This window comes from Cebus imitator, unplaced genomic scaffold, assembly GCF_001604975.1.
Source record: "Cebus imitator isolate Cc_AM_T3 unplaced genomic scaffold, Cebus_imitator-1.0 Scaffold34, whole genome shotgun sequence".
Classification (NCBI taxonomy): Eukaryota; Metazoa; Chordata; class Mammalia; order Primates; family Cebidae; genus Cebus; species Cebus imitator.
Window position 1 is genome coordinate 8,948,376 of NW_016107349.1, and position 17,284 is coordinate 8,965,659.

At 42.4% G+C, this 17,284-nt stretch overlaps 1 protein-coding gene across 6 annotated transcripts in view; it reads right to left on the reverse strand.

Moving 5' to 3' along the window:
• Window positions 1-1,054: 1,054 nt before the first annotated feature.
• FOXN3 (forkhead box N3) overlaps window positions 1,055-17,284 on the reverse strand; it is a 485,408-nt gene continuing 469,178 nt past the window's right edge. For all 6 annotated transcript variants that reach the window (XM_017524545.2, XM_017524549.2, XM_017524548.2 and 3 more), the window contains one exon: window positions 1,055-7,945. In XM_017524545.2, the coding sequence (XP_017380034.1) occupies window positions 7,390-7,945 (556 nt within the window). In that variant the 3' untranslated portion in view covers window positions 1,055-7,389. The remainder of the gene's footprint in view (window positions 7,946-17,284) is intronic.

A 17,284-nucleotide genomic window follows, 5' to 3' on the forward strand; every position in this document is an offset into this window, starting at 1 on the left:
AAGCACTACCCAATTTGGATGATTACTTGATTCATCAGATTTAGCTCCCAATGATTTCAGCCCTTCCTCCCAATCAAGTCTCCTCGAATGTTGACTTGTACCCCAGGAGGACACATCACACCTTTGAAAGTGATTCCAACAGTGGAATCAGATATGGCAGCAACAAGGGCCAAACCCAGAGGTGACCACCTTGAGATGTGTAATGGGGAGGAATTTATCCCAGTAGGCTCACCAGGACAGATGGGCCTTTGACCTTAGAGTGGCACCATGGCCACAGGAGGACAGGAGACACAGCCCAAGCATCTTGGAGGACAAAGACACCAGTGCATGTGGGGGCCCAGCAGAAGGGTGGTGACAAAGGCCAACTCTACACTAAGGTTACTGTTGATGGCAAGACCTGCAGACACGGCATGCCCTTTTGAAAACAAACCCACCACAAAAGGAACCAGAGAGATGCATGAGAACATCCTCTTCTACTTCTCCAGCACGGTGACTGGTGCCCTGTGATCCATTCCTTGTTCCCACTCCCCTCTCTCCCATCAGCTTCTTGTTAGCTCCTGGGGGATGCGTGTGCGAGGGTCTGGTGTGGGCACTTAATGATGATGTAATAAATCCTGGCAGATGCAGGTCTTGGGGCTAGGAATGCCATCACAAGTAACCCTCAGCATCTGGGATGGGCTGGCATGTTCCAGTCCTAAAGTACAATTTCAGTTTATTGTTTGACAACTTCCAAACAAAAGGCAAGCTCCGTCTAAACCGCAAGTCTTAAGGCTCATGATGGGAGGCTGGCCAGCCAGCAGCTCTCTACATCAGAGCTGGAATTCTCTTGAGATCCTGGGTAAGCCCAGCTTCCAAATGTGCATTTGTGTTTGCAGAGCAGTGTGTGATTCCCACCGAAACCTAAGCATGCGTGAGGATGGGTACTATAAATGCAGCTGAGAACCCTAAAACCAGACTGCAAAAACTGCACGCACCTGACTGCAGGTAAGAAACAGAAATGTTACGACCCAGCATCTGTGCAGGGAGACGCAGCATACACAACACTACGTGGTGCTTTTCTTCAATTGATGCAACTCAGTAATTTTTATTGCAACTGGAAGACAATACATCACAGAAACTTTATGATAGGTCTGGGGAAAAGTGTTATTTACAATAAATGATGAAATAGTTTGTCTTTGGCAATATGATTACATACGAAGAATGCAAAATGCAGGTATGGATGCCTTCCAAGCAACACCATCAAGTCCCTAGAGTTCGGCTGATTGCGCCTGCCTCCACATTGTTTCTTTAGGTTCACACGAACATAACTGAACATCACGTTCTTTCTCCTTTATGGTTCTCCCTTTCTATTCATGATATTGGCAGTTTCATACAGAAAATACAGAAAAAAACTTGGCTTTTGAAAAATTATTACTCTTGTAAATTAATTTGGCCATGTAGGTCTATTGGCCAGCCAAGGTCAGACGACCCTAAGCATCAATAGTAAACCTCTGGGTCTCCTGATTGCTTTATCACTTTATTTTTTCTGTAAAACAAAACACAACTCAGAAATGTTATAGAATCAGAGTATTAAAAAATGTACAAGTGTATATGCTTCCCAGACACACATGGATACATTTTTCCTCCACATTTTCACCATGGCAGTATTAAGTAGTGAGTGTGAATGACACAGCAGGAAACTGGTTACTGAATCAGCTAGGAGCTCAGATGGCCTCAAAATACATACTCAAGAAATGTTGAATGTTTAAATAACTGTGAGTGTGCTAAATCTCATCTAAAAAAAAAAAAGGAGGAGAGGGGCTGGGGAACTCAGGCCACAGTCATAAAAGGATGAATACAATTTCTAGGTTTAATAGGTTCACCATATCGAAGTCTTTGAGAATCCAATATGGAATATCAATTATTTTGCAAAAGGTAGAGAAAGCATTTCTCAACTTTTGCAAATGAAATACAGTGGAAAAACACTGTTGTATATATTCCAAATAAATAGTCTTGATTCCAACGCTAACAAAACAACAGGAAGGGTACTCGTGAGCATCTCATGGTTAAGTCAGAAATGATCGTTCACACAGGTCTGATTTCAGAAGTACGACAGCAAGATGCAGCACCATAGACACATCGGTTTCGGCTGTTAAAAGATGGATCGTTTTAAAAATTGTGTTTTCCTTCCTTAATTTTTGGTCAGTGAAGCTAGCACTTGTTTGCTGAACTGTGGAAGAACTTCAAGGTCACACACATTATTCATGATAAAGCAACCGAGCTGACGAGTCTGTGCTTAATTCAAGAATAACCAGTAGGAGAGAGAGAAAACACAAGGAGTTCACCACCACGGCCGGTGTTCTCTCAAAGGAAGAGGGGTTAACAGATGAATTCACAAAGGTAGGCAGAGCTATACAGAACACTGAATGCCATGTGTAAATCCTCATGAAACTCCAGAAACAGGAACACCACACAATGTATATACTTTGATTTACACATTCCGTTACAAAGGAAAAGAAGACACCATTACAACTTTGTAACTGTGTTAACTGCAATATAAACCAAGTCCAGAGTTTGGCAGGTAACTAAAAGAGGGTTATCACTTAGGTTATATAGCAAAAGTGTTGATGTATATTATATATAGTAGTATAAATAATAAAAAAGTATTATTTAAATTAGATCACAGTGCTGCATTATGTGCATAACAGTGTTTGATATAGTATTGGTGGGCTGGGACCTACGACACTAAGGACTTAACTGTCAACACTGGGAAGTCACAATCAAGAGGAAACACAGAGTTCCAATGTTCTCTTTTGGTGGTAAAAAAAAAAAAAATTCCTGAAGGTGAAAGAAAAATACTTCTCTACAGAAACATAAAAATCAATTGCAACATCTGGGCAGCTGTGATCCACCAGAAAGAAATGAGTCCCAACCTGAATTAAGTTTAAAGGGAAAGAGAAATCACATGGAACTTAATCCAATCTCATCTACAAAACCTTCCCATTTACGTCACTTGTACATAACTCCAATTCCTTCTCCAAGAGCCCTTCCAGTAGAGGTGAAAGGCTCCCGCACACAGAGTGGGGTGAGTGGAGCTTGCACCAGGAGCCCTCAGGTTGGGCAGTCCTGGCGTGGTGCAGCTGTGTCCAGCTCTGGGCTGGACACAGAAGCCATCCTCCTGGTTCTTACTCTACAGAGCCCACTGCCTGATGCTGTTCCCTCCAGCAGAAGCCTCTTTCAACACAACAACCCCTCCCAGAAGGCTCCCCAGTAGTAACTGCTGTGACCAGCAAGCACTAGACACATTGAGTGCCTCTGCAAAGCAAAACAAAACAAAACTCTGTTCCTGGGAAAGGCCTCTGGCACATTCCTTCTTAAAAACTCCCAAGATTGAGACCTGCAACAGTCATTTTGGCTATGGTTTTCTCCAACCACCAGTGAAACATGGGTTTGGTTCATTTTAGTTTCAGATAGATGGCTTCACCTAAGAACTCTTGAAAAGAATACTGATTAGAGAGGGGAAGGAAAGTAGGAGCTTATGGCAGATTATAAGGCTGGGAAAAATCTATGATGCAAACCCTTTCCACATAGTACTAGACAAAGATAAGACAATTATAACAGGATAAAAATAACTATGTGTATATCATTTAAGAAAAAAAGAGTGACTGTCTCTTTCTCTTAAATGTGTCCGAGGGCCAATAGCAAGTAATCGTAGATGTCATGGTGCTGATGTGTTCACGGTTGGTTTCCAAAGCATCTTTAAATATTGCTATAGTTCCCCATTGCCCCCTCCCCCCTGCCCCGTGTTGAGTATGTGAGATACTGGAATGACACATGAACCGCCACTTCTCCCAGCAGGAGAAATGAAAGCAAAACACCACACCTCTTGACGGTGTTCAGGTGATCTGTCAGACTAATGGATACATAGGCTAGTTTGGAAGCTAAAAGAACACCTGGCATTTGGGAAGGAATTCCAAGACGAAAGTGAACGACACTTAAGCAAAATATTCTTTCACAAATAGGCTTGTGCTTAAATTCTCTACTGCTCTTGGAGGAGGGGATGAGAGAGGGTGCCTCCTGCCCCTTGGCTTGTTAAGGACATGGACAACCTCATTCTGCAATGAATTCACTAAGAACAGCCACATACACATTGATACTTTTTGTTTTTGTTCTCAACAATCAAAATACAAAGTCTAACACAATTGAGCCATTGTTTTGGTTATGCATAATGTGTATGCCTCCAAAAACAGAAGAAAAATAGGAAGAAGTACCCTCACTAAAGGTTCCCCAACAAGTCTTCCAGCAGATCCAACGAAGGGAGACTCAGGAAAATCACACTTAGAAAGCTGCCCGATGAGGTATTTATGCAAAAAGAGTGGTTCTGGAGTTAAGAACACACTTTTATAAGATATTTCTCTATTTCTTAAAGAGATCAGAAAAGTAAATCACACACATTGCATTTTATTATTTTCTAAAAGAGGCCTCTGCCCCTTTAGAAAAATGAAATGAGGGGAGACAGCCCACTGTGGCGGGGGCGAGGGGGTGGTGAATTGGAAGAAGTCCACGGCCAGAAACAGTCCTGAATGTTATTAACCTCTGCCTTTCAGGAGAGAGGTCTGAATTTTATCGTCGGCGGGGTGGGATGAAGGTGGGAGACTGAGCTGGAGGTCTTTAGGCTTGGTCAGGTGACAACACAAATCAAGGTGTCGCTCAGGCTCCATAGCTGTGGATGGCTTTTAGGGTGTCAGATGTTTGGGGAGACAGAGGGAACAGAGCACTGCAAAAAATATTTGATTCCCATCTAGACCCTGAAAAAAGATGCTGGAATTATCATTCAGCTTCAGGTCATGAATTGGACCTGCTGTATAGAGGTGTAGGTTTCTTCAGGTTCTCTCATCAGCAACCCACCAGAAGGTAAGTGTGGGGAATGCACCAGTTAGTTCCCACTGTCTGGGGTGGTGGAGCTTCTGACACTACCTGATCCTGGCAGATGGGCTTGGCTTTGACCCACAGCAGTCCCCTTTTTCAAAGTTAAGGTCATCTCCGTTCCCTCCCTCTCCTCACCCATTGTATCCTGAGCCACAGTAGTGGGTGTTTGCGTTTTAAAATTTCTCTCCACTTGGATGGAAGATCGTATTCTTTTAGAGATTTCTCTTTGGAGCGCCCCCAAGAAAATGTCTTAGGCAAAGGTAACAACAGGAGTTTCTGGCTGCATGACATCGTCTGGTTTCTAAACTCAGCTCTCCCCATCTAGGTGGTCTTAATTCTAGGTGGTCTTAATTCCAGGTTGGTCAGAGTGCTGAAGTGGTAGCGACAGCCGGCCCCTGCTTCCTACATGGCATCCTGGCGACAGAACGTCTGGGGCTGGCCTTTCCTACCTCGCCATCGTTTCCTCCTTCACACGAACCCCGTCTCGTCCCCTCACCCAATAAGGCCCATTAGCACGGTTCCCCTTCTTCTGGCTAATTTGCATAATTATTCACTGCCTTTTTCCTAGAACCAAATCATGGTAATGATTTTCTCAAGTAAGCGTCCCATAATTCTCTTGATTCTATCATACACACTCACTACTAAGTTTGCCCTCAAATTATTGCGTCATGTTAAACATGTACAGACAGAGAAAAAGGACACACTTTCAACAGAGAATCAGAGGGGGTCGGGGCTGGAGTGCACACAAGGCAGTACAGAGTTCAACCATCCAAGCCCTACCAGAGCGTGAAGATATTTTTATATTGCAGAGTAAGTTCCCCAACAGTCAGAATTTGTCCCTGAAGAAGGTTAAACCTTAAACACCTGCTTCAAAAAACCAAAACAAAATAACCCGAAAAAAAACAAAGAAAAAACAAAACCAAACAAACAAACAAAAACAAACAAACAAAAAAAAAAAGGAAAAAAAGAAAGCAAAGGAAAGAAAAAAAAGAAGAAAACCAAAAGAACCTCTAAGCGTAAGGGCTTAAAAATTAGAGGCATCACCTTTTCTCTATTTTCTATATTTATATGAAAATAATTCATGCTTCATGCTAAATACATTATTTACCTTACAAGAACTTTGTTACTTTTGAATAAAAAAAGTTTGTTTTTGTGATTTTTTTTCTTTTTTTTCTTCAAAGGAATCCATGCATTGTGGATCAGAAATTTCTGCTGGCTACACTGGCTGAATGTGGAAATCACTGATTTTTGCAAAGATGAATCCTGACTGACATTAATTGCAAACTCCATTTTGAGGACAGTATAGGAGTTATTTTATTTTTTGTGCCATGTTTTACTTTGTTTTTTGTTTTTTTTTTTTGTCCGTCAATTTGCCTTTAATCTTTTAAAAATACACCACAATACACATGGCAGGTCCTATAGCTTCCTGTTTATGATTTTCTTTTCACTTGGATCAAATAGTTTTGATAGAAAAAGATTTATACCATTATTTCCTTTCCTTAACAGCTACTGTAATTTCCTGGACTTGGTTGCTTTTCATTTGGGCAGTTAAGAATACACAGCTTGCTTTCTGTATCAGTTTTCTCTCACTCTCCTTCTTGTGTGTGGTATGTTGTGTGTGGTATGTTGTGTGTGTCTCTGTCGTGTGTGTGTGTGTGTGTGTGTGAGCACAGGGCCAACCTTCAGGCTTATGGCTTTTGGAACATTTTCTTAATTTAATAGAGAACAGAATTCGATGATTAGCAACATCACTAAAAATTTACCCCATTTCTTCTCCATGAGTCACTGACACCCGATGTACATGAACAGTCCAATGTCCACCTCGTAAGACGTCATCGGGCTTCAGCGTTTGGAAGCACGGAGGACTGGTGGCCGGCCCTCTGTGCTTGCCGTGTGACAATTCCAGCGGCTTTCCTGGCACCATCAGATGCCTGGAGCCACAGGCTTGGGTCTGCTCCTAGGGAGATGAGAGGTTCCTCCTTCTCCTCAATTGCTTTATGTGCCTTCACTCAGTGAACCCAATGGGATGGACAACCTGACATTTTAAACCTAAGGGTTGGGCCTGGACGATGACTACTTTGCACAGGTGCCTTCTAGGTGCCGAATGTGTGTTCCTGCGACATTGACGTTGACATCCCTGCGGATTCAGCCACAGGTTTCTGACAAGCTGGAGGAAGCAATGGTAATTTTGGCTTTTTCGGTTTTTGTCTTCAGATAATGAAAAGCTTTTGTAAAACAGCTGAGTGTCAATATGAGTTCTATGGCTTCAATCTCCTTTAAAAATAAAATTCTTAAGGGTCCAAAACAAAGAAGAGGGGGCAAATTAAAAAAATAAAAATGAAAGGAAAAGAAAGAAAACCAAACCAAAAACAAAACAAGAAAAAAGAAAAATAATTGCTGATATTGCCACAAATCATTAGAAATCTCCTGACATGCTGAAACCAAATGGCCGTAAGTTCAAAACAAATCAGTGACTTGTTTTTAATTTTTTGTGGTTTCCTTTTGCTCTTTCTGCCCCTTTGCCGTCCGATTGGTGATGTTATTCAAACAGGACCGGATCCCTGCTAAGTGCAGGAGCGACCCCGCTGCCTCTTTCATCTCCTCATCGTCGCTCTCGGGGGGCTTTTCGGTGCGTCTCTTTTTGAGGGGCAGTGTGTCGCTGGGGACCCTTCTGGCCTTGGCGAAGTGCTGGCGCTTCTTGTGCTGGGATGCGTACCCGCTGTCCCCCAGAGCATCCTTGGGCTCCTTCTGGCTGTGCTTCCTCTCGTCCTCTTCAGTGTCGCTGTGGCTCTCATGGCTCCGGAAGCTCCCCTCACTGCCCTCGCTGCCCTCCTGGCTCCCCTTGGTGGCAAACTCGTAGTGGTCGTCGGCCGAGGAGGAGGAGGAGGAGATGGAGTCGCTGGTGGGCGAGGTGCTCCGGGCATTGGAGGACTTGGCACTGCTGTAGTTGTGATCCTCCTTGGGGTCTCCGCTGACCACGGGGGAGCCACATGACGGCTCGCTCTCAGTCCGCATCCGGCAGCTGGTGATGCCGTTCCTGCAGAGCGAGGACAGTGGGGAAGGACGGGAGACAAAGAGGGGACACAGTCAGACCTCCTCGGATGGGGGCACCCGGCAGCCCGCCTGCATTCAAACATCAGCCCCTTTGCATTCAACGGAGCCACTCGCAAACCGTGGGGCAACACATGGCTCTGCTTTGAAGGCAAGGTCCTAAATCCTGACACCTCAGCCTGCCCTGCTTATCTCCTATCATTGGCAGTTTCACTCCATTTGTGTGGCTGAGACATCAAAACAACAGTCTTCTCAAGTGACAGCAGTGGAGGCTCCGTCTCTTACATTAAACCATAAAAATCAAGCTGTACTTGGTTCGTGTCCCCGCCAACACCACGGAGTCAGCCACCGCCAGACGATGTTGGCTGGGTACTTCAGAGAAAAAAGCCTGCTCTTGTCTGAAGCTGCTACATTACGAGGCTTTTGTCAGAAGACTAAACCAGTGTTCAGCAAAGATACCTGCCATGTGGTGACAGCTACTCACTCATGCATTCCCTTCCCTGTTCGTGCAATCTACAAATATTCACTGAGCGCCTCATAGAAATGCAATGACCTTAGGGAGGGTCCTGGGGGAGGGACATGGGGTTGGATCGGATATAGACACCGCCACAGCAATGCTGCAGCCGAACAGAAAGGCAAGTCAGGGTCACGTCACAGACGAGAGAGCAATAAGCTATGATTTCCCGAACTCAACACCTGCCAGGCGCTCTGCTACGTCTGCGCAGAGGACCGTGTTTAACTCCGTGAAGTGGCTATTAGCATCCTTATTTTACAGTGTCTTGAAGTGAAGCCTGGAGAGGTTCAGGGATTTACTTAAAGTCACACAGCTAAGCAGAGTAGGGCCCGAATCAAAGTCTGACTCTCAAACTTGAGGTCTTAGCTACATCACCAGACCCCCACTCCTTTGTGATTTCCTTATAACCAGGTCCCTGCTACTCATGCCTATCAAGCCTCTGCAGTGCTCATCACACCTCTGATAATTTCTTCGTGCCTTTACGTCTGCGTGATGCACTTACATCCCTTGCGCTTCCTTATCGGCAAAGAGGGAATAGTAACTACACCTGCTCCCCGTGGCTGCTGGGCTGTGGACACGAGTTAATGCCTGCAGGTGCCTGGACCAGGGCTTGGCCTGAGAGCAATGGCTGTGAAGCTTATTCCTGGTTAGGGCGCACGCTCCTCGGGTCTGGGAGGCAGCTGCCTGACTGGCACCCAGCTTTCAGAGGGATTAATACTTGCAGGAGAGAAGAGTCACTTATAGCTGAAGGGGACGAAGGGTAGATACCAGGGAATATTCTGTGGAAGACATGGCATCCGACCTCGGATATAGGGCTGAAGATTTGGCAGGGATGAGAGCTGTTCTACTGTGCCACACTGGTCCGGTTTCCTGTAAGCTCATCTACCTTGTGATCCATTGCTAAGCGTTCTGGGGAACACGACCATACTTTTCCTGCGTAGGTGACCCCAGCTATAAGTACTCTTACTTTCCCTCCATAGAGGGCACTCCCTACCATCATCGTAAACTGCGTGGTGATGATGTCCATTGACGTGTCCCATTAGAGAGCTGGATCCACAAGACAGGGTGTGGTTACTGCTAGGTCCCCAGTAGCTACCGCTGTGCCAGTACAGTGGACACAACAGATATACTGAGAAGCGCAGCAGCAGATGGAATTGTGTGGCCACGAGTATGAAGCCTGGGAAGTCACTGTGGGTCTCCACCACCATGACTCACTGGGCACTGCCTGAGGATACGGCACTGGTAGAAGGGCTATGGGGTCAGGACCACCAAGGAGGTAACAGTAGTGATAATCTCTACCCTGGCTTTCTCCTGTCACCCTCATGGGTCTTGAGGCTCAGGCTGACTTCAGTTGTGTCCCATATGGAAGGTGAAAGGGGAAGGGAAAGAGCCCCTGATGAAAGGGTGCGGTAGGGAGTGAGGCGAAGGAGTTGCTCTCCTGGGGTCCCAGGGCCAGTGGCACTCTCCTAAATTTAGACGGGGGGAGAGGCTCCGAAACTCAGACTTTGCTAGATGTCCAAGAGCCTCATGATGAACCTCAGCACTTACAATGTATGCATTTGTAGACTGAAGTTCCAGTGAATCCCAGAAGGGTCCCAACTTGCGTCCCGTGCTCTGTGATCCCAGATGCACACCACCTCCCCTAAATCCTTATGGACAGAGCCTGGCTTGCAAGCCACACGTGCCTGTGCTCATATCTGAGCAGGCCATTTTACTTCCTGAAGGCTTAGCTTCCTCATCTACCTTATGGGGCTGTGTGAGGATTAAACGGACCGTCCTGAGCACAGAGGAAGGTTCTTTGCGGTGCCTGATCATGTTGACTTGCCATCCGAATCCTGTGGCTTCCTGCTGCTGTGACTTGTTCACTCTGAGCAGTCTTGTTTTCACTTTCTATTCTGGGCCAGGAGGCGTATGGAAACCCAGCACCAAGTCAGAGGAAACAGGTCCTTCCAGAGGAGTTCCTCAAGGGCTTCTGCCTGTGAACACAGCCCCTGAGCTTTGGGGTCTGGCCTCCTCCATATCTGTTTTCTGCAGACTTCCTATTTCTTGGCTGTGTCTTGGGTGCATAAAGATGGCCGAGATAAGATTACTTTGAGGTGCTACCAAATATGAAACTTGGTAAATGTAATTAATCATACAGCTAGCTATTAATAGTTATTAAAGCAAATGAAAACGAAAGTCTCCTAGGGTTCTCTTGATCTTTGTCATTTGAGGGAACTACTGTAAAATACAAAAACAATTCACCCACTGAACATCAAAAAGTTTCATAGTAAATCTAAGCATACTTGAATGAGTAAAGTGAGCTATGTTTAGCTTTTAATAAATCAGTTCACTTCTGAATGCTTCTTTTAAAAAATAACTTGGGGCTTACAACTCACATCACTACCAGTTAAACAGAACGTGATCCCCCTCTGAACACAGAGAGGGGGAGAAACATGAGTGGGAAATGAAGCAAGTGCTCCCCAGTGCTGATTCCTGGTGAATCTAGGTAAAGAATCTCTACTATTCATTGTGACTTTCTTTCCCTTTTTTCATAACTTTGAATATTTTTTTAAATACATAGTTTTAGGGAGGGGGAGAAATACAGTAGAACCAAAGCAGTGATGTTCAGCTGAAGCTCCACACTATCACAAAAGGTGTGGCTTCCAGTCTGAGGTGTCTCTCTCTTTCTTAAATGGGGACATTAGCAGCATTAGACTAAAATATATGGTGGATCCAAATGGAAACTTTCTTCTTACAGAGATCCCATGGATTAAAGGGAGGGTAGAAAAAAGAATGATTCAACAGCCCCTGATGTGATGTTGTGTGGGGCAGAGTCTCTGGTACCACCTAGAGTCATGCTGCAGGCCAACAGAGGGTCCATGGCCCACCTCTTAGAACACCGGCCTACCCCACCCATTTCACAGAAATACAAGCTCAGAGAGCCTTGTGGTTGTGGAGTGAGGTGGCCCAGACAGTCTCAAATATGCTTCAAGCAGCAATTTTAAATATCTCCCTGTCACTCCCGAAGAAGGAAGTTTACTGTGATGAAGACAGAAAACGAATACATCCGCCGACAATATTTCTGGATGAAAACAGGTATACAGACATAACTTCAGGGAGTGAGAATTAAAACATAAATGTCTCTCTTTCTTCATCTGATGAAATTAACCTTCCCTGAGATTTTAGCATGGGTTTATATAATCCATAAATTACGCACAAAACTCAGCAGGAAGTGACAAGCTCCTTCAATTATTAATAACTTGGTGCAATGTTATTCACGATGGTGCAAGCCAGCTGCACTGACTTGGTGTCAAATGCTTCCCACCACAGGGGTCGCCATTATAGGGTGACGAATGCTTATAAGAAACTAGCCATTCCGAACATGCTGGAAGGTGAGTTTCTAGCCACTTTCTTAAAAATCATTCATTAAAATGAACATGTGATACATCTGAAATGCCTGCAATTTTTCAGTTTTAGCCGAATTTATGTGTAATGATATCACAATTAGCATAATTTAGCATACACCAGAGCCACCTGATTTTAAAAGTTTAAAGCACGTGGTTCAGCAAAACCACGTGCTGTTCATCTCAAATAAAACCTGGTATTCATTCTCTTGTCAAATAGTTGGAAAACATCAAACTTTTCGTGGGAAATCACGAGTTCAGACCCAGAATGAGCAAGGCTTGCAACTAACAAGTCAAGGTGTAGGTTTACGACATGGCCATCTGCTGGTTTTTGTTTGTTTGCTTAACCAATTAATCAGGTGTTCCACTAGAGTATAATGAGCATGCGTCGTCTCTGCCTCTTACCTGGTGCACTAGGGGTCTCTCTGGAACTAATGGCTCTAAATCTAGAGGATATCATGTAGAGTAGTTGTCCTCCCCAGGGATTTACTCAAGGACTTTGATCTTTTGCCAAATGTGAAAAGCAGATGGAATTAATGGGGTTGTAGAAGCAGAGGACTGGAGCAAGTTCAAAGCTTCTTTTGAAAATCAACTGCAAGCAGACATGGAAGAGAAGAGATGACCAGAGACTTTCACTTCCAGTCAGGTGGCAGAAGAGACATTTGAAAGGTACTCTTCTGACTATAATACACAAGATCCTAGATCAAGTACAGTAACTTTTTTTTTGGAGAAGGAGTCTTGCTCTGTTGCCCACGCTAGAGTGCAGTGGTGCGCAATCTCAGCTCACTGCAGCCTCTGCCCTCTGGGTTCCAGTGATTCTCCTGCCTCCGCCTCTTGGGTATCTGGGATTACAGGCACATACCACCATGCCCTGCTAATTTTTGTGTTTTTAATAGAGACGGGGTTTTACCATGTTGGCCAGGCTGGTCTCAGACTCCTGACCTCAAGTGATCCACACCCTTTGGCCTCTCAAAGTGCTGGGATTACAGGTGTGAGCCACTGCACCAGGCCAGTGACATATTTTAAAGACATTGCTGAGTTCACTAGAAAATAAAGGATAGTCAGAGACCCACACAGACATACACGCAAATAAAACATTTAAAAATAACCTGCAGTTTGAGCAATAAGGCAACAGGCAACCAAGAAAGCCAAGGTTTCTCTACAACAAACGTCTGTCCTCACAGTGGAACGAGAACCCACACTCAGTGGGAGGTGGGAAGGGGATAGCAGGAAGATTGATTCCGGCTGCTCCTGGTTACCGTGGATCCTCTAAGAGTGTTAAAGTGGCCTCAGGTATACTGGTTCCCCAGGCTCCCAACCGAGATTTTAAAAGCAAATCCTCTCTGGAAGAACATACTTTAAACCCAAGCCACAAGAGATTTCCATGGATAAGATTTCAAGAACATAGGTTTGTAAAAAACAAAAACAAACATTAAACACAATAGGAATAAGCCACCATAAGCAAGAGACAACGGAACAAAGAAATGACAGAATCTGACCAGCAAAGACTACAAATGTTGAAATAATTGGTTACAGAATGTAAAGTTAGTATGTTTAAAGAAATAAAGGAGGGAATTGGAAAATATTAGAAATGAAGATCAGACTATATTGGAAAGCACTAAACAGAACTTCTAGAGATAAAAGCTATATAGAATCTTTGAAATTAAAAACATCAATGCAAAGCGTGGTGGCTCACACCTGTAATCCCAGCTACTCAAGAGGCTGAGGTAGATGAGCTGCTTGTGCCCAAGGGATCAAGACTAGCCTGGGCAACATAGCAAGACCCTGCCTCAAAAATAAATTAATTAATCTACACTGAAGGTGTTCCTAAAAAACTCAACGTAACTGAAGAGAAAAGTTAGTGAATTGTTAGATGGACCTGAAGATACCACATAAAATGCAGCAGAAAGAGACAGAGATAGAGAACATGGGAGAAAGGCTGGATGAGATGGAACACAGAAAGAAGAACCAGTGTAAATCTAACTAGAGTTCCAGTGAAAAGAAAAAATGGGGAAGATTCAAACACCTGAATAGAAAATGGCTAGAACTTTCTAGTTTCGATGACAGTACTAATCTTCAGATTCAGAAAGCCAACAAGTCCCATGCGGGGTAAAGAAAATAAAGTCTGTACTTAGACACATCACAGTCAAACTTTAGAGCACACAAAAAGAGACAAAAAGAAGATTTTAAAGAAGTAGAAAGAAAATGTATCACCTGAAGTACTGATTAAGATAAAATAAGTGAAGCAGAAGAAAGTGGAACAGTATTCTCAAGAGAGAAAATAACTGTCAATCTAGAATTTTATATCCAGTAACACTATCTTCTAAGGACAAGGGCAAAACATATCTTTTCAGGCAAAAATTCAGGGCTTTAACTATAAATAAACCCTCACCATAGGAACTTCTTAAGAATGTATTTCCGGAAAAAGAAAAATGATCCAAAATGGAAGATCTGAAATGTAAGAAGAAATGATCAGTAAGGAAAATGTACACTGGGTGCTGTAGCTCACATCTGTAATCCCAGCACTTTGGGAGGCCAAGGCACGTGAATCTCTAGAGCCCAGGTGTTCCAAGACCAGCCTGGGTAACATGGCAAAACCCCACCTCTACTAAAAATACAAAAAATTAGCTGAACTTGGTGGTGTGTGCTTGTAGTCCCACCTACTCGGAAGGCTGAGGTGGTAGGAACATCCGAAACTGGGAGGTTGAGGCTGCGGTGAGCTGTACTCATGCCACTGCACTCCAGCCTGGGCAATAGGAGTGAGACCCTATCTCAAAAAAGACAAGAAAATGTGGGCAGGTATTGATTGTACAATACAATAATAATAATGACTAAGTGGTTTAAAAAAAAAAAAGAACAAAAGTACTGGACAAATGTAGCATATCAATGGGAGGTGGACAGGACTGAAGTTAAAGCATTCCCAGAGCCCTGCATTGATCAGGAGGTTAAAGCTATTGATTAACTTTAAATAGTTTAAAATATTCATGCTAAAAGTTCTAGATCAACACCAAATGAAGAAAAACAGAATGGGTAACTTCCAAACCACTAGAAGGGGGGAAGAAATGGAATGAGGAGAGGGAGAATCAATTTAAAATAATGGTAGAAAGAAAAAAGAATCTGAAAAAAGTGGGGCAGACATAGATGTAAAATCAGATAACAGGAACAAATTCAAAAATGTCAATAAAAATGGGCTAAAAATCTTCAGCTAAAAGGTACAGATGAGCTCAAATTTGAAAACGAAAGAAGAAGCCATGTGCTGTTTGCAAGAGACAATCTTAAACAACAGGACAAAGAGAGGTTAAAAGTAAAAGAATGGAACAAGTTGTGTTATGCTGGTAGAGCAATATTAAAATGAGACCAGATAGATTTCAAGGCAAAAATCATTACTGCAGATAAAGAGTCATTAAGCATTCTAAGGATTTAACCCATCAGGAAGATAAAACAATTCTAAACATGCATAGTTCCAATGAAATACCTTCAAAATATATATGCCTGAAATTGAAAGAGCTACAAGAAGAAATGTTCAAATCCACATTGGAATGGGAGATTTTTAATACATTCCTTTCAGTATACAATTGATCAAGCTCTCTCTCTCTCTTTCTCTCTCTGTGTCTTTCTCTCTCTCTCTCTCTCTCTCTCTCTCACACACACACACACACACACACACACACACATAGACACACACATAAAACTTTAGTATGGAGAAGATTTCACCTAGTGGACATAAACATAGAATATGTGCTAATAATGGAAAAGACATTTTTTGATGGACACATGACATCTTTTTAAATCTTTATCTACTTATTTACTTAGTTTTCATTTATAACTGATAGAGACGGGGTCTCTCTATGTTCGCCAGGCTGGTCTTGAACTCGTGGCCTAAAGCAATCTCCCACCTCAGCCTCCCAAAGTGCTAGGATTATAGCTGTGAGCCACCACCCCTGGCTGAAATATTTTTCAAAAACTGATATATTCTAGATCATATAGCAAGTGTCAACAAATTTCAAAGAAGCAATATTGTATAGATAAATTCTCTGACCACATGTATTAAAATTCATAGTCAATGTTGAGAGATAACTAAAAACAAAATTAAAAAAAAACAGCTTCTTTTCAGTTTGGAAATTCAAAAAACACACTTTTAAAAATCCTCAGGGTTCAAAGAAGAAATCAAAATGGCAATTAGAAAATAATTATAGCTTAACAATAATTAAAAAGTAACAAAACTTATAGGATGCAATAAGCAGTAGGCTGAGGAAAATGATAACCTTACACTTTTATAAAAAAAGAAGAAAGACTTGACACAAAAATACCCAATCTAGACAAAGAAAAATAGAATACATCCAAAAAAGAAATTATAAATAGCAGAAATCAATGGAATAGGGAATAAATGCAAAGTATAGCTAATTTAAAAAGTCAATTCTTTGAAAAAAAATCTGTGGTGAGATTAAGCAAAAAAGAAATGATACAAATGAAATAAGGAATAAAAAAGAGGCATGGTTACAAAAGATGTTTTAAAAGGTGACAAGGTATAGTATGAGTAACTCTTTGCCAACATATTGGAAAACTGAGGTGACGTGGACAAATTCCTAGAGTTGCCAAAAGAAATTCAAAAGGAAATTTAAAAACACAAGTCATCCTATTACCATTACATAAAATAAATCAATAGTTAAAAATCATCCCAAAAGGAAAACACCAGAGCCAGACTATTTTGCAAGCAAGTTCCAATGAGCATTAAGCAATAGGTATTTCCAGTCTTACATAAACTCTTTCGGAGTTTATCTAAAAGAGTGAATACGTCTCAACTCCTTTTCTGAGGCTAATGTAATCTTGGCATTAAACTAAGCAAGACAGAAGTAGAGAAACATGGGTTGTAAACAAAGACACAAAATTCATAAATAAAACATTAGTTTGACAACTCTAGTAATATGTAAAAAAAAAATGTGTCATGAGCAAGTATATTCAGAAATGCAAATTTTGCTCAAAATGACAAATTTATAGTGTAATTCACTACAGTAAAAAAAGAAAGAAAAATTTTATAGTTATCTTGATGCAAACTTTCTTTGATGAAACTCAATCACCACACGATAAAATATCACAGCAAACTATCAATAGAATAACTTTTTGTTACGATAAAGCGTATTTCATAAGAAACCTTTAACTGATGTCCTATCAACTGTGAATCAGTAACATAGTCCATTTAAAATATGAAATAACACAAAGATGCCTGTTACCATAACTTCTATTCAGAGGTTCTGGACTGTGCAATAGGACAGGAAAAAGGAAAGATACGATAATTAGGGGAAAAGCCCCATCAGTACTTACAGAAGATTTGATTCTGTACACAGAAGAATCTATAAACTGTCAGAGTTACTAATGCACACACTGGGGTCTGTCAGGGGGAAATGGGGAGGGACAGTGGGGGGTG